Here is an 18219-nt window from a genome sequence, read left to right as displayed (position 1 = left end):
TGTCTGCTTGAATCCATATCTCAGGTTTGAATCAGATCTTTTGATGGGGTTTTAAGGCAGATTTACATCAAACTGTCATCCACAGAGACTCCTTCTCTTTATATCTTTTCTTTCAGCACTTCCAGCTAAGTTAATTATTGCATTTGATATTTCACGTGTTATACTTCAAGGATGGAAGCATTGTAATTTGAGAGGTATAACAAACAGCAGAGGTTGGTAAATCAGAGAGTCTGGCTGACAGTTCTTGCCTGTCAGCTCTTTTAATTATCACATTATCAGCTTTTATAGGCACAGTGCGTGGTGTAGAGCTGCAAATGAAGGCGCCACACATTGCACGCTGAGTCGAAAGCATTTCTCAATTGATGTCAGCAGTTAGAAGGGGATTTGAGTCTGGATGATGAGTGCTAGGTGAAGTGGTTAAGGAGACGGTAATGGTGTGGTTCTACAACAGGAGTCTGTTCGTTTAATTTAGTCACATCTCGTTGGTTATTTCTTTTGCAAAAGCATGTAAAGCAACTTCTAATGTATTTCTTTTTTATTTCAAAACTGACGCTGACTCTGTAACACGCGCTATAATGTTAATTCTCAGTTTCTCAATGACAGCTCACTCTATTTATATTGCATCGCCTTCCACTGAGCTCCATGTACAATTAACTAAATGCCAAACACAAAGGCTAAATGAGGAAGTGCTTACGCAGTGCCACATACAAGTGCAAGCCGTTTATTTTGAGTACTTATGGATACCCAGATGAACACTTTAGATGTTGTTGATAATAATCTTGTTCTCCTGCCATAAAGCTGTTGTCAGACGATTTATTGTCTTTTCAATGTTTATAAAAAGATGCTCCTAAATTTCTGACATTTTGCTATGATGGAATGCCTTCAGTGCATTTAGTTGTTCTGCCTTTTTTGGTTTTGTTTAATCATTGTTATAAACTATTACAGTGAAAGGAACAATAACACACATTTTACCATCTGCTAAAGCAACACAAGAGTATGTATGTATGAACCCCTAATACTGTGTGATTCTGGGTCATTTTTGGTGGTATGTCACTATACCCTCTGGAGAGAAGAGGAGTAGAAGTTAGTTAAAGCAAAACAGAATTCATGCGTGTGAATAAGAGGGAGACAGGTGTAACAGTGAACCAGCAAGAAGTAGAGGAACTGAAGGTGGATGAGTTCAAATACTTAGGGTCATCCATCAAAAACAACAAACAGAGGGCAAGAGAGGTGAAGAAGAGAGAGCAGGCAGGGTGGAGAGGATGGAGACGAGTGTTGGGGGTGATTTTTGATGGAAAGATTGCTGCAAGAATGAAGGGATGGTTTACAGGAGGATAGTGGGACCTGCTACGATAGATAGGTTTGCGACGTCTGCATTACCAAAAAGACAGAAGGTGGAGCTGGAGGTGGTGAGGTGAAAAATATGGACCACTCTTATGTTCTAGACAAGTTTTGCCCACACTGAGTAAAGGCAACTTAAAAGTAAATGAGGTCCTAAAACCGTGCTGGTGTTGAAATTAAAGATGCTGGATCAGTGGCAGTAGTTTGTGAGCAAATAAACCCTAGTCTTCCAGAGGGAGCGCTGACGTTTCTAGACTCTTACACTCATGTTTATACAAAATTTTCTGAAAATATAAAAATTGTTATATAATTTCAGAAACAGTGACACCCCAACTAATATGATAGCTCATCGGTTGGCATTCAATCAAATGCCTCCTATAGGAGTTATCTTTCAGTATTTGGGACACAACTTTGCATTTTTTCCATGATTTCTTGGGTCAGTTCCAGGGATATTGCCATGGATACGGCACATGCCACATGCTGGCTCCATGCCCAGTGGACCTTTGGCACAGTCCATTTAAGTCAACTTTTGCGAAGCAGAAAACCCCAAACAGTTCCTTCAAAGGGCAGTTCACAGTTACAGTAAAAGATGACATCAATATTCCGTTACTTGTGCGGACATTTCTGTCAACCCAAACTGTTTTTTCATGTAATTTAACAGTTTATTATCTATTACATTTGCCAACACCTCTATCCAAAAGGGATAACTTTGTGCTTTTACAGTGTATTTTTAGGTATATTCATATCCTGTGAAAGTTGGTGAGATGGAGGAGGGTGATAGGGTGAGATGGAAGAAGATTACCCACTGTGAAGACCCCTAAAGAGAGCAGCAAAGAGGATAATATTGTACAAAATGTTCTTTGCTAGCTTGCATAAACAGCACTGTAGTCTGTACAATGCAAAATATTCTCTTCAGGTATTAGTTTCTCAAATACACAAAATTCAAAAGCTCCTGAAAAGTAAATTAGAGGAAGTTGTAACACAGAAAACCAGAATGTTTCACTTTTATTTTTTTTTGATGAGTGTAATTGTTCATTATCACAACAATAATATTTAAAATAGGCAGTTTTATTTTTGTTTGGTCCTTAACATTATGCTACTCTTGTGTTTAATACAGTATTTCAGGTGGTTTCTGGTGTTGTTGTTGTTGGCCTGTTCAACATTGCACTAAATTCGCATGGAAATTCATATTTATGGTGCTGTGCGTGGCTCAGGTGAGCATGGCCATTGTCATGCCTAACTTTGAATGCAAAGGTTAAACGTGTTGTGAAACCCTCATGTTGGTTTCAGAGACACCATTCAGCCTGCCGCCCACCCAGGGCTCTCATGCAGCTCGGCGGATGTGCAGAGGAGAGCAGAGGATTGTGGGACTGATTACCAGAGGCCAAGTCTTGGACTCATGTCCTCCAGCTGTGCTATTCTACCCAATTAGAAACTCCATATGTTGGCCCACTCAGCTGCTGAGTGGTACACCTCCCACCCACACAGGTGGAGCATTGTGCGCTTCTGTTTGTGTGTTTTCTTTTGTTGCAGTTGTCCGCTGATGCAAACGCCCTGGCGAGAGGTAAAGAGGAAGTTCCTGCAGATTTTTTTAGTTTACCTGCATGGTTTCTCACCACAAACAGCTATAATCTCCCCACAGATCTAATTGGATTTTCTGTGATGGTCCACTTCTGCAGTAATCTCAAGTCATTTCTTCACTCTTAAATCAACTCAGGCTTTGATAACGAGCAAACAGGTATTTAGGTGGGTGGTGCAGAAGTGTTAATAGTATTAAAATATGGGGATATGAATAATGGATATGTTTTTGAAAATGTATAATGTAAATATGTTAGTCCTGTTTTCAGACAGAGACGGGATGCAGACGTGAAACGTAGCTGCAGGCCCCCGTTTCTCTTTCAAAGCACAATCTGTTCGCACACGTTCAAAGTGCCTGTGACAATCTGTTGTGGAAGAACGCGACACTTCCATACCCAGAGAGTGATAAGATAAATAAAAATGTGTCACATTTCATATTTAAGTGAGTGTCATATCTTTATTTTTGTATAAGTCGTAAAACAATACAGTAAACTCAATACCTTAATTTAAAAAAATACAAAAAAACCCATAATTTATTTCAATTTCCACAAGCTGAATGAAAGCCCTTAAGCAAGAGTCAAGTTTTACGTTTTCATGTTTAACTTCACTAAAAAACAAAAAAGTAAAACACTTGTTAAACAAACTTTAGTGTTTTAAAGCTTTTTTTTTTCGATTGAGATGACTGACAGGGCTGAGATTTTATTTTCTCAAGTAATCAACACTCTTGGTGTTGATATGATCACTTTCTCCCTCATGTCTTCCCTTCATTTTATACTCATTAGACTTAAACTCTTTGTATCAGTTCCTCGGATCTCTTCTTCTTGTACTGCGTATAACTGCTTGTCTTTTTAGACCATGAAAGGTTCTATAAAAAACTGCATTTTAGCAGCAAGTCAGGCTCTGCCACAGATGCCTAAAATTGTTTAAAGCAGGTCCATCACATCTATCATGTGATCTAATGCAAAGAGAGGATTTACTATGTTAATAGTTTTAATGGACAGTTGATCAAAACTTTGCCTCTTCAGTCTCATTTCTGTTATTGTGAATAAGAACATTAGACTTTAATTTGGAAATAAAAAACAAGTCAACAAATCTGTAATTCATCTTTGCTTTCTCATTCAGTCCAGAGACAAAGTTCCACAGAAAGATCTGACGTCAGCATATTTGGATGTGAGCCTATATCAGCAGTTTGATCAGCCGCTGAGACAGTCACAAATGTACTGTTCTGGAAGTTGTCGCTGTGAACCGTTTCATTTGTTGTCACGATGAGAAGAAATGTAGTGTTCTTGTGTTTTGCAGTAGTTTGTGATGGTATCTAACTGGAATGCTGGATTTAATTTTTTTCATTAAATAGACAAAGAGCTGGTACAGAACATTTGTACTAATAAGAGAAATGTAAAAATTGTGATTTGGGAGCAGTTATTTTGTTCAACTATTGTTACAGAAGGGATGGCAGAGAGATTAACTAGTAAGTAAGTCAAGTATATTTCTAAAGCGCTTTTCACTGACATAAAATCACAAAGCGCTGTACAATAAAAATCAACGTTAAATTATACAAGGAATAAAAGCACAATAAAATCATGACATAAAAGCCTGGGAAAATAAAAGTGTTTTCAGATGCTTTTCAAAAACCTCCACAGAGTCAGCAGAACGAAGCTGCAGGGCCAAAATGTTCCACAGCCATGGGCCACTGACGGATGTTATTACAATGTTAGTGCTTTTAAAATATTTATACATTTCTGTTTTTGTATAAATTTGGCAATTAAGATATGACATGATTTTTTTAACACCATGTTTCTTTTTACATCTGTACAAAGTCGCCCCCTGCTGGCCATTAAGCTAAAGAGTTATTTAAAGGACTTCCATATTGGCATCACTTTTCAGATGGGGTGGTTTAAGTTAATCTTTTTGTGTTTAGAAAATCTGTGCTAACAGAACACCCACAGAGTCACTTTTGCTCGCAGCCAGCAGCTGTTTTCAGAAAATAAAAGCCCTAAAAACAGATTGTTATGTGCTCAGCACTGAACAGCAGACAGGTGAGGTCAGAGTTTTAACACGGTGCAACAATTAGCTGCTGAAGAGCCAAATATTTCGTTAATGAGCTGGTGGATACAAAGAACAGAGAAGAAAAAAAAGAGCAGATGTTTAACTCACGAATGAAAGAGAAAGATTTTTGCTGTATAATCAAATCTGGATTACGGACTGGGCAAAGAGGGCATCCGCAGGAGGCCTCTCAGAACCCCAGAAGCCCCCGGAGTCTCAGGGTTGCTTCATATCATTTGGTTCATATAATCTCATTAGTGGCAAATTTGTTAAATTTTGCACTACTAATTAAAACATTAATTTAACAAGCCCTTTTGCTCTTGGCCTTGTCTTGTAAGGGGATCCAATTGTTTGCCTTTTTTTCAACATATCAAATGATTGAACAAAGAGAAGCTGTATTAAAGTTAAATATAATCGTCACAGAACTTTAAAGCTGCAGCAAACATTTATTCTTTTAATCAGTCTTTTAGTGAGGGTCACTATTTTATAATAAAACTAGCAGATACAGTGTCAATTTGTAATGTATAAATTTAGTAAAGTCAGTGTTCACAACTTGTTATGCTGCTGATCCAAACGAGCTCCTGCCAGTTTTCGTGGTCAGGGTCAGGATGCTGCGATTTCTCTAATCAGCTCTGCCGTGGAGGCTTTCATTGCAAATCTTTGTCTGGGGACTTTGGGGAGCTGAATGCCCTCCGCGACTTGCATCATCTGCCGGGTGTCACAAAGCTGCAGCCATGATGGGCGTCTGTCCTGCCCCCTGTGCCCACCTGAGGGGGTTACAGTTGGCAGCCAGCACTCCTCACCTGACAGCCTTCCAGAAAAGCAACCATTTGGCTGCCAGCAGAAATAGCTTTTTCCTTTTCGGAGGTCGGCTCAAGTCAAGAGGAGGGAAGCTTGGCTCTTTGAGCGCTGGGCCCATTCCCAGACACACTAGCAGCTCGAGCCATGGGGCCCTTTGCTTCTGGGCTCTCGATCAGTCACTCTAAATGCAGCTCTGTGCTCTTTCCAACAGATAGACAGGGTTTCATTTTTATTAAACAGCTTGATACGCAGTGTCTATGTTACATGCTGCATCGTGTGCCTTTGTGTAGTTAAGTGGCGACAACATGCTGTCAGTTCTGGTTTGGTTGGAGGACAGTTTCCTGAGAGGTCACATGTACTGTGGATGAGAGAGCCTCTGTTTTTTCTAATTTTTTGCTTTAAGAAATACAACTGGCTGAGTAAAGGAAAAACTATTTCAGAACATAAAAGCAAGAAAAAAAACAAAAAAAAAAACAAAGCAAAATGTATGTGCAATGCAAACACACATTTTAATAAAACTAAACTACTGTTTGCAAAAGATAACAAACAAAAAATATTTACAGCAAGAACAAAAACCAGAAGCAAAAAAAGAAAAAAAATTAAATCAACTAAAAACATTCACAATATATACAAGATAGGATGAAAACACAGTAGTGTTTTAAAAAATATAGACATAAAAGGGGGAAAAGCAATAACAAAAACAACAAACCAGAAATTCAATTTCACAAAAACCAACCTAAATAAACACAAAGGCATTTCAGAAACAAACAACAATAAAAACAACATTAAATACAGATGAAAATTATTTTTTTAGTCTGTATAAATACAGACTAAAAAAATGCAGCAAAACATTTGTATTATGACTTTGTTTATTGTTTGTACTTTTTATTTTCCAAATTCATGATTTGCATTTGATTTTTTTTTTTTTGTTTTCTCTCTTTTTTGTTACATGTTTTAATTTTTTAAATGTTCTTGTTCTTTTGCCCTTTGTTTCAAAAATAATTATTATATATATATACATATATTGCTGTTTGATTCCAGGTTGCTTTAATTTACATTATTGGTCCTTTGTTTTATGTATTTTACACCTAAAGCTGACTGACTGATACACTGATTAACATTACATGAAAAAAAACAATAATTTCTGATTAAAACTTAACATTTTTGTGTTTACAACAGCTTATTTAACAAAGGAAGACATTACCAATTTTTTTGGGGTATAAGAAACTGAGAGGACGCACTGATATATTCACTGGTAACATTTACCATTGTCATAATTTCATTCATGCTGTGCAGCTCATTGCATGTAAACTCCGCTGTGTGTTGCTGTATGTTTGCGAGTCGCCACACTGCTTATATTAAACATACGTAATGAGCAGTTGAGCGTGTCTTTCCGCAGGTGTGGCTGCTTTTCTTTTGATGAAGGAAAAGCAAACTGATTAGCTGGTCCAGGTAAGATCTGAGCAGCTTTTCCTGCCAGTGGCTGTGTGATTTAATCCCACGGAGCGAGTCTCGGGGAACCGGGTAATGAAGGGACAAGCTGGTGGATGCCTTCACACCCCCACCCCCACCCCCCACATGTCCTGCTACTCTGCCTCCATCAAGCAGTACTGGAGCTCAGCCCGGGCCTGGGACAGGAGGTTGGGTGGAGCAAAAGCACACACTTGTTTTTCTGTTTCTTAATGTATCATTATTAGTATTATTTTATGTCACTTGACATGTCTGAAAAAAAACCTATGTTTAAATATATGGAACCAGGAATTCATGAGCATTCCTCTGCCGCACACACAAAGCTAAATGACAAAGCAGTCGTCACAGGATGCACACTCTCACCAGCCACCCTTGACTGGAGTTAATACAGCAAAGAAACTCAATTACACATTTTACTACCAAGCAGATTTAATAGAGTAACAACAAAATAAGGCAGCAGCTCTGTAAATCAATAATGAGCCAAAACAACAAAGAAATTCCACGAATCTTTCTTTACAGCTGCACCGCACACCTCAATGAGGCCAAAATAAGCATTAAAATCCCCTTTAAAATACTGTTGATGGCTTTTGGTTACAGGCAGTCCCTATTCCCATGCCTGGCAATGGTCTTTTATGGCGAGGAACCTAATACAAGATTTCTGTTCTAGTGCAAACACAGTGGCCATAGGCACGAAGGAACAGCTGCCGTATAATTGAATTAACATTCGCCTTCTGCTCCAGCACTCAGCGCTGTGCTGAGAAGTCGTACAAAACCTTCTACGAGCTCCATCAACCTGCCCATGAATATGCATGGTACCGGTGATAAATATGCACTCTGTGTCTAATGTTTGTGGAGTTGCCTACACAACGAATAAAGAGCTATACGCTGCAGACCGTCTTGGGGATTGACACGGTGTATATCAAGGCGGCTGATCTTTTTTAGTGCCACAGGGCCTTCGAGGCTGAGAGCTGGGATGTTTGAGAAGACTTGAGGTCTAACAGAGACATCTAGTGGATCTTTTTCTGTGACTCAAGCTCACGTTGCAGTAATTGTGCAAAGAGCACACTGGGAAAGGTCTTCTGCTGATTCTAGAAATAGAAAAGCCCTTCTGCACGTGACTTTGATTATTTGCATGGAAAAAAGTGAAAGCAAAGCCCTGAAGTCAGCTGCAAATTAACAAGATTTAATTATGGTGACAAAGATAAGCTGTATGTTCTTATTCAGACAAAAGGAATACTGTATGTAAGACTTTATTACTGTTGAATTATACAGTAAAATACAGTTAATTTATAGGACAGCTGGTTGGTTGTATTTAAAAGAATTTAAAGGTACTCATTGCAAAGTTGTGAAAATGGATACAAAATATTCCTTAAAGTAATAAACCTAATCAGCTCAATATTATTCTGATGTTGATGGTTAATAGGTCCATAAATTAAAAGTTTGTAAGCAAAACTTGTGAACTGATGCCACCTACGACATTCATTTGTTCACCTACAGAAACAGTCAGTGTCTGAAAATGGGTCAAACAGTAAACTTAAATAAATGTAATGGACAAAGGAGATTCTTATTGATGTAAGAGAAAAATGCAACCTGTTCTTTCAATAGGCTTGAAGGATAAACGCATCATGAAATAATTCTTGCTCCAGAAGATACGCTTTTAAAAAATCTGAAATCCACGAACTGTTTCTTGAAAGTGTGCTTCAGCAGAAATAAAGACAGGAACACATGATCTGAGCCCTTTGAGTTCAGATTTATTGATACGGCTGTGCAGTCACAGAGCATGGTGGCACACATGGCCGCCTGGCCAGCATGGGACAGTGACACACACACGCACACACTCACACATGCATGCACTTACATTCACTACCAGTCTCTCTGTTCTCGCAGAGATGTATTGGACAATAATAAACCAGCTGAAAGATCATTTCATTCAACAGTTTTAAAATGTTTAGATTTGTTTTGCTCTACTTGTGTAATACTGAATGTCTGCTGCAGTTTTTATAAAGGCAAACATTTCAGCTTGATGGGATGTTTGAAATAATTTACTAATGGGTCTAATTTGAGTTGTTCAGCCAGCCTCATGCAGTCCACTGCGTCTCCTTTTGTTTTCTTTCACACATCTTCCTCGTCAACAGAGCAGGTCACAGTGAGGAGATCAGAAATGCACGTGAAGTTTTTTTTTTTTATAACACTCACACACACACACACACACACACACACATTTGACATCCATCTTCTCAGTCACTGGAACAATTAGAATCATTCATAACAGAGAGATTCAGACTAAACAAGGAAACAAAGCATTAAACAGACATTGTAACCATAACGGAACACCATATTTGAAAGTCAGTAATACAGCTATGTTTCCTATCGTGGTCGTTATAAAGTCCTGGTAAATGTTCAGATCGCAGGCTATCACAGAAGCAAGTGTAGCAAACTACAAGACTGTACATGTGTTGGTCTGTTGGTACAGAAAATTGATTCCGCTTCACCAAGTGCCAGGCAACCTATTACATTTATGGTTTCGATTCTAATATTTAAAGTTTCTTGCAAGGTATATTTACAGTTTTGAACCACTTTCTGATTTCAGAGCTGGTGGAGGAAAAAAGTAAAAACACACAGAAGGGAGACAAAATTAAAAAAAGGAGCAAACATTACAATAAAACAAATACAACAAACGGCACAGAGCGGCTAGAAAATAGACTCCTTCAAATGAAAATAAGCTAAAATACAATCAAATCTACTTCCAAAAAAATACTATTTTCTTCAACATGAAACGTCTGACTTTAAAAACTGATAGTCTCGTATAGCGTTATGTTCAGACGACATCACTAAACTTCTTACAGGTGAAAGGTGGGACGTGGAAAGTACAGATAGAGGCACACATTCAGCCAGCTGGCTTGCTAACCACTGACTGCATCGTTTAGGTAGAAAGTAGCGTGTGGTTTCAGTGCATGAGAAAATGCTATAACCCACCATGTTCCAGTTAGAATTTAAAAAAGAAAAAAAGACAATATTATGAAAACAAAGTGGCTACAAAAGAATTTCCCACAATTTTTCATAAATTTTATGTGTTTAGTCTCCTAAACACCCTACCATATGTGGCAATTAACTGTACATAGTGTACTTTAAAATAAGTTTTGAATTCACCAAGAACCTAATCTTGGCACAATAAATGTTTTGATTTTCATACAGAAATAAACAAACATAAAAGTGTGAGGTTTAAGAAAAATAATATCCATCACTTATGCAAATACTGCCAAAATGCTTCATTTTCTTCCTTTGATTTACACAGAACTAAGTACATAGAGAAAGCTGAACCAGCATTTGGTGCAATATGGTACATATGCAAAGAAAGCATCAATTACGTCATCTATACACAACAATAAAAGTCTTCAAACCTGGCAAATAACCAAGAAGCGGATACACTTTGGACTTACAGCCTCATATGCGTCACAGAAGCACAAAGAATTCAGCTGGCTAAAAGGTGTAAGAGCACATTGTAAACATGTTGATTAAAAATTACACCAGCGACCAAGAAGGTGAAGCTGCTGTGACCAGATTTCACAGCAGAGCCAAAATAATTTAGCAACAATATTGATTTTCTGCTACAGCTTAAAGACACGTTAGAAGGCATCAAGAAGGAGACATAAAGTGTGACAATATGAGACGCGTGTAGTGCATAAATAGTACAAGATGCAAAACAAATGACTCTTCAAAAAAATAATGCAAAAAAAAAAAAAAGATTTTATATTTACAAAAACTTGAATGCATTTGCGTGAGTGATATGTTTAAATTTCAAAGAGCTGCTTTCTAATTTTTGGACATTTCTAAATGTTTCTCCTATATTACATCCCAAAAATATTTTCTGTTCTGAACAGGGGTGGACTTGTGCTCCACCATAGATCCATACATGTACAAACATTCAATATATACATTAAGGACGGCAAAAAAACAAAACAAAAAAGGAAAACAAAAACTATTTGCACGTGGCTGGAAGGAACCCTAATGCATTGGAATTGCACAATGTTTGAGGAAAAACAATGCAAAAGTAAACACATCACAAATGTAAAAGAAATGATTTTGCTGTAACTTTAAAGATTAGAAGCATGTTTTTTTTTACATCAGAGTAGTTGCTTAAAAATATTAATTCTGAAGATCTATGAATTTAATCCAAATGTACCGTACATACATATATTGTACACATCATATAGCTGTTGTAAAAGTCCCTTTGAATGTTCTTTATTTCTGCATTTCACACAGCTCTTGATTTATGCTTTATTTGGCAAAAAAGTTACTATAACAGAAAAACAGCCATTTAATATTTAAACTAATAAACCTAATATGAAAAGCTGCAAAAAGTGAAGATGGGACTTTTAAAACAGCTACACATAGGTTAAAAATACAACAAAACGTAAAATATTTATAAAAGGCAAACTAATGCAGAGCAAAGCAGCAGTCTGCTAAAGGCTACTCCTTTATCCCCACTGGTGTCATTTTAGGGTAATTACAGCTTCTTACTAGACTTTATAAGGAAGCAGGAGAGGAAGGAATAATGCACATGACTCTGCATACATGTAAAAAATGAGACAAACATAGTAAAAGCAAAATAAATGTAAGATGAGATACAGTAAGGACAAATGGAAGCAAAGGTGCCAGTTTTTCATTAGCCTGTAGAGGGCGACACAGTCCAACAATTATGGCCTTCATTCTCCGAGAAGTTTTACGTTTCAACAGGTTCAGGTCGACAGCAGCACAGTAACAGTGTGGTCATCGTCATCCTCTGCTCTGTTATTCCATCACTTCCTCTGATTTGGAGAAACAAATATATGAAAAATAATTATTTATGAGATCATGCAAAAAAAAAGTGGTTATTCGTTTGGTAGATTTACATCAATTGTTACAATAATTTCCTGAAATAGCCTACACAATATTTTTGGACTTTCAGAAAGTCTTCTGCTCAAGATGTCAGCGCATAAAAAAACATGTTAATGTTTGAGCGACAAGAGACGCGTTCCACTTTGATTTTCTGTTGCAGTTTTAAACTCACCTCTCATTCCTTTGTTCTTGTTTTTTTCACTGTCTGGAGATTCAACTCCTTCTGACAACTCTCCTGAAAAACGAGAAGAACAAGTTTAATTTGTTATACTGGCTGAATATGTTTCATGACAAAAAACCACAAGCACAGTGTAAAAAATAAGATATTCAGGTATGTTTACTGTAAACTGCAGATCTTTTAATAAGAGTGAATAAATGTTTTTCTTTTTATTTTTTTGCTATTGCAGAACAGCTACATTTCTGCAGTGCAGTCCTTGAAAAAAACAAAAAAAAAAACAAAGTGAAATGCATAAAGTTACACCCACACATTGTACAAATAAAAAAAGACAATCACACCCACACACTCCTTACATGCACACTTTCAGTCCTGTAGTTTTGTTTCCAACTATGAGCAAGATGTTAAGAAAGAAGCTTTAAATTTCCTTTGAAGAGAATTAGCAATCAACAGCTAACTTTAAGTATTTAACTATAATTTTAAGGAGATGCAGCTCCAGCTGATATCAAGCTGTGACTGATAACATCTGAAAAAGTGATGATAGAGTGGGGATGAAGAATTTTACAGTAGACTTCTCTTTCTTGTGTTTCTCATTTCTGCATTGACAAGTTCTTCACAAAGCTAAATGAGCTTGTGGGAGCTCTTTAAGCAACATTTTTACAGTTTTTAACATCCTTTTCCGGTTGAAGGCAAAACAACAAATTTACAAAAACCATAAACAAAATCCAACAAATATTGCATTTGAAATCTGATCTCATAGAAAGAAGTACCGTTCTGCAGTGGGGGGTTGTGGTGCGTGCTGCCCCCAGGCGACGCTGCCTGCTCTGGTTCCCCCGTGTTACCATCTGGTGGTCTGCTGACCTCTGCTGACTCGGGCACCTCCCTGTCCAGTTTGTTCTCCTTCTGTTCGGGGTTTTCAGATTCCGTTTGGACCTCCTGGGGCTCCATAGCCTCCTCCTGCTGAGCTTGTTCCTCCGCTTCCTTTTTAGCTCTCTCCTCCGCCTCTGAGGTCACATAAAGCATTGAGATTATTTAGAAAGTTTGAAAGTATTTCTTTATGCACATTAGTTAATAAAGCCTTACTATGAGAAAGTTAAAGTTGGAGGAACTCAGCATGTGGTTCAATCAGTTTTCAACCTTAGATGGCATCATTCTTAAACTTTGATGAACCATAAAATGGCACTAACAGTTTTGACCACTAGATGGCAGCCAAAACATGCTGTAAACATATTGCATTTATTATTAATTGGGTAACAAAGCTTTATGGTATAAGGTGCTGTCTCCAATAATCCAAAAGTTCAGCTCTTTCTCTTCAAGCACTCAGAATTATTCTGTCTACACAATCATTGTTCCCTTTTGCGTTTCCATAATAAGCTAACCTAGCAGTTATTTTTACCTCATCTATCAGTTTCAGAAGTAAAGTTCAATTCATTCAAACTTGTCTTACGTTCATTCCACTTTCTTTTAGCTCAGTGTTTGGCCTCCATCACCTTGTGAACTAAATATTTGATTGCTCAAATACATTTATCATGCAACAGCTAATGATTGTTAAAATGTCTGCCTGCTGTTACTCTAAAAGAGAAATAAACAAAACAAAACCAACAAAGTTGACTGTGAACCTTACTGTAAAAAAGCAGAACACTTTCATACACCAGTTTTCTTCACTCTCGTTGACATTACAATCTATTTCGGCAGTCGATTTTCTTGCAACGAATCTTATCTACGAAAGGTTGCACTGTACCTTTAGCAGCCTGGGTTTTCCACCGCTCCCTGTTCTGGTAGACCTCCTCATTCCACAAGGCCTTGAAGGGCTTCATGTCCACCGACAGGAGAGAGGTTTGGCCGGATGAGCTGCTGTCGGAGCCCATGCTCTTGACACTGTGCCGCTTGGTTTCATCTGAGCTAATACTGTTCAAGCTGGAACGATTTAAAAATAAAAAGAGATGAGAGAAGGAGCCTTAACATGAAAAAGAATCTACAGTCTTGCTACCTGCTCTGTGAGGCAAATGATGTGAAGCATGTATCATCAGCCTTTTTTATTTTCACCACCGTGTTCACAGTTCTTCTGTAATATGTTTGCGGGGGGCTGATTTACTATTAATATTAACACTAATCACAAAGCAAAACAGCTACTTACTTTTGGAAAATATTTTTTAAATTTGTTTGAATAAAACAGAGAAAGAGAAGTGGATAAACAATCACAGACAGAGAGAGCAGACATAGTTACAGATGACTGAAAGCAGCTTTAAACGCTTTTAATGAACAGTCAAAGGAAAGCCAAAAGCAGCCAGGTGTGGCAACACTCCCTGGGTTTTTTACACTTTGTTTGCTTTAACTGGAGCGCCACTGAGTAATGCTAATGATGGCTGTTACAGAGAACAGCCAGGCTGATATTGATGTCTAGGTGCAAGCAAGGATGCAGAGGCACACTGTCAAAGAACTGCTTTATTATCCAGAAAAAGATACTTTTACAAGATGGAACGTTCTTTTAAACTGTCTGTTTCAGTGTACCTTAAATAATAGAACTACAATGCCAAGTGCGATGTTCATTACTTGTTTGGGAGCTTGCAGAGCCTTACAGCACATACAGTAGCTGATTTAGCGCAAAGCTATTGAGGCAACAAGTTAAACCATTGGAGAAAAAAATACTTCCTTTTGTATCTCACTGGGAATTGTGTAACCCAGTATAAATCTAAGGGCCAGTTTTGTTCACAGACAGTGAGGTGAGCTTGACTAGTGTCTCTAAAATGTCAATTTCAAGGTGTGTGGTTCTGCCAGATGAAGGGTGGAGACATTTCCACGCACTGAAATGGATTACTCATGGAAGACTCATCTGCTCTTCTTAATACTTCCATTCGACATGCTGGTGTTGCAAAGGAGCTGTTGTGGTTCAGTCGTGTCATTGAGCAAGTAGTAGGTTTATGCGGCGAAGGTTTGAAAACAGGAAAGTTTTCATGCTTTATTAACCAAGCTGGTTGATTAAAATGTATTCAGATTCATATAGTTACATACTATCCTTTCAGCTCAGCTGATATTATCGTCGTTCCTTTAACTCAGATGAACTTGTAAAGTTTACCTTGAACGTCTAAAGCTAGAGAGACCTGAGTGGGAGGCCTCATCAATGAGTGGTGTGACGATTCGCTCCATCATGTCTGTGAGCACAGTGAAGGTGGGCACCACGATGAAGTCTATGAACCCTGTTGACAAAGAAACAAGCAAGGATAAGGACATCATGTCAATATTCATAATCTTAAGGACTAAAAAGTGTGAAATGAATACTAGACAGAGAAGCGGAACAAAAAATACCAACAGATGTAGAATTCTACTGTGGGAAATGTAAACACATCCTTTTTGTTCAGAATCTGACATTGCTCTCTTAAGCAGAAAAAAATGTGGAGGAGTTTTGCATAATTGCACACAGGTCTCAATTTTGACCACCTTTTTCGTAAATTCTTCTTCACCTGCAAACTGTTTACCTCAAAAAGCCTCAGTCAAGCGTAAACTTTGAATCCTGTGGTTGGTGTAAAAGTAATGTGCAGACGAAGAACCCACTCACCAATCTGGGACTGCGCAACCAATGTCGACTTTCTGTCGCAGAGTGGAGAGAACGCTAGCCCGAGATCGGCCTCTTTATCCCCCTGGAAACACATCAATTTCCACAGTCAAAAAAAAATATTTGCTTTGTATTCTATAAAAATATACCACACCCTTCGGGCATACACGCAAGCCATCAGACTTTTTGATTTGTCTGGGCTCTGCCCAAAGTCTGCAATTGTGTTTCATTTTCTTCTCCTATTTGTCACAAACAAATGGGATGGGAAGACGAGAGGCAATATTCTTTGGAGAAGCTATTTACTGGCAATTCACATCCCGAGAGACACATGCCTTGTGAAAGCCGCCACAATGACAATAGCACTGATAATGAGAACAATGAGGATTAATAATGAAAGGCATGAAAGCACTGTGGCAACATTTAGGCCTATGTCCCTCCTGATGACACAAATACACAATCTATTATTTATAGGCACACTCATTGTTTTATTAGAAAGGACATTGTAAACTTTAATCTTTCATGGTGCCTGCCATTTGTTTTTAAACAAATGCTTAAAAGCATGACTACAAAACTCATATACATAGTTCTTTTGGAAGGAAGCACAGGCTGAACTATTATTAAAACATTTAGTTTCTAATATGGTTACAGTTTTACTCCTGATTCACTGCAGCTGTGTAAAAGAAAGTGACTAAAGATGGACTAAACTGCACTGGATGAAGTTTTTAGATTACAGTTAAATTCATTGACATTCATTGAGAGCTCAACACCCAGTTTCTTTTCTAATATTCAAAATATTAAAGCAGAAGAAAAAAATAACGTACAGTACAATCATTAGTTCATCATAAGGAAAGACAAAGAAGTAATTGGAAGTGTAGTGTGCAATAAATCTTTGTGTTGTGGTCATCTGAAGAGCACTGTTCTCTCTACATGCACCTGAAGCAAACAACCACTGAACCCACTCACCTGTCTGAAGAACTCCTCAAGCAAGGAGGTGGTCCACCGATGGTGGAGGTCCCATCTTTTGGCTGGATGGCTGATGTCTGCTGTGTGCAGAAGCAGGGACAGAGCTTTGGGCTTGTCGATGCTAAAAAAGAAAACAGATATACAATTGTGAAACTGAAGGCTGGAGATGGAGAACTTTAGTCTTTGTTATTATCACCTGCTGTCTAAGGTGAAAGATAATAATCTTTTTGATTGTGTCTCTGTGTGTGCATAGGAATGTGTGTGTATATGTGTGTGTGGAGAGGGGGGAGTGTTTGTGTGTGTTTGTTTGTCTATAGCACTGGCAAAATATTGATACAAGAGAGTCATTTCCAAAGAATACTCTCACAATTTTTTATCAAAGCACTAATTGATTGTGTGAGATCTATGTTTAAAACTTTGCCATTAATTATTGGAGTCAACTTTGTATGTTTGTTAGCAAAACATCTTATAAACCACTGAAATGATTTCATAAATATTTTATGTAAAACTCTCCCAAAATTAATAATTGGATATATTTCTACAATTAATTTTGAGGTCACCCCAAATCAAGATAGCTATCAACCAACTGGTACTGAGAAACACAAAAAATGATTATAACACAGACAATTTTAAAGATATTGAGCTAAAATTTGCTGTGGTGGTTGCTGAGTATTATTTTCAACATATACTATAGGCACTGTATGTTGCACAATAGTTTTGCTTATAATAGTTGGCTTTAATTGTCAGCCCAACCCAGTCTGTCTGTTAGTCACTCCAGTTCATGATGGCCACCACAGCTAATCTACATTAGCTAACATATAATGGCTACAACTCAGTCAATTTTACAAATATTGAGATAAAATGTTGCCATTGTAGTAGCTAAGAGTCATTCACAACACATAGACTAAGTGATAAAAGATCAAGTGAGATATCACAACATTACATGAAATTGTTGCAACTACAACTCTGTCATTTCTCTACATAAAATGATCTTAGTCTCAAACTCTGGCATGAAAGGCAGCAGGAGATGTGTATTCCTTCAAGGAATGCTGGGATTTTTAATTTTAGCTGTATTTCTCAGGGAGTGATGTGATGATGATGATATGACTAGACTTCAGTTGACAACCATCACTATGAAGCTGGCTGCCCTAACCCAACCCAAAACATACTGATGAGACATAAAGGCTAACTTTGTACTGAAGACTTTTCAGGAGACCTTGGAGATCAGAGTGAAAAAAAAAGTTGCACAAGTTGCTAAACATAAACATAATGAGTAACTAGAATACTGCAAGTCCTCTGCACAATATACTGATGAAACAACAGTGTCTTTAGTCAGAGGCTCTGCTGCAATAAACAACAGTTTATTTTTGGCCATGGCAATAACCATTAACAACAGCTATCTGTGCAAAGAATGGCT

At 37.7% G+C, this 18219-nt stretch overlaps 1 protein-coding gene across 3 annotated transcripts in view; it reads right to left on the bottom strand.

Moving 5' to 3' along the window:
* Positions 1-8971: 8971 nt before the first annotated feature.
* The window catches only part of pde1cb (phosphodiesterase 1C, calmodulin-dependent b), a 77065-nt gene continuing 67817 nt past the window's right edge, over positions 8972-18219 (bottom strand). For all 3 annotated transcript variants that reach the window (XM_017410934.2, XM_017410935.3, XM_017410936.3), the window contains 7 exons: positions 16803-16923; positions 15843-15924; positions 15363-15483; positions 14028-14203; positions 13057-13290; positions 12284-12346; positions 8972-12041 (listed from right to left, as the gene is read on the bottom strand). In XM_017410934.2, the coding sequence (XP_017266423.1) occupies positions 12025-12041; positions 12284-12346; positions 13057-13290; positions 14028-14203; positions 15363-15483; positions 15843-15924; positions 16803-16923 (814 nt within the window). In that variant the 3' untranslated portion in view covers positions 8972-12024. The remainder of the gene's footprint in view (positions 12042-12283; positions 12347-13056; positions 13291-14027; positions 14204-15362; positions 15484-15842; positions 15925-16802; positions 16924-18219) is intronic.

The sequence above is a fragment of the Kryptolebias marmoratus genome, linkage group LG20 (assembly GCF_001649575.2).
Source record: "Kryptolebias marmoratus isolate JLee-2015 linkage group LG20, ASM164957v2, whole genome shotgun sequence".
Classification (NCBI taxonomy): Eukaryota; Metazoa; Chordata; class Actinopteri; order Cyprinodontiformes; family Rivulidae; genus Kryptolebias; species Kryptolebias marmoratus.
This window is presented reverse-complemented; position numbering and strand designations above follow the sequence as displayed.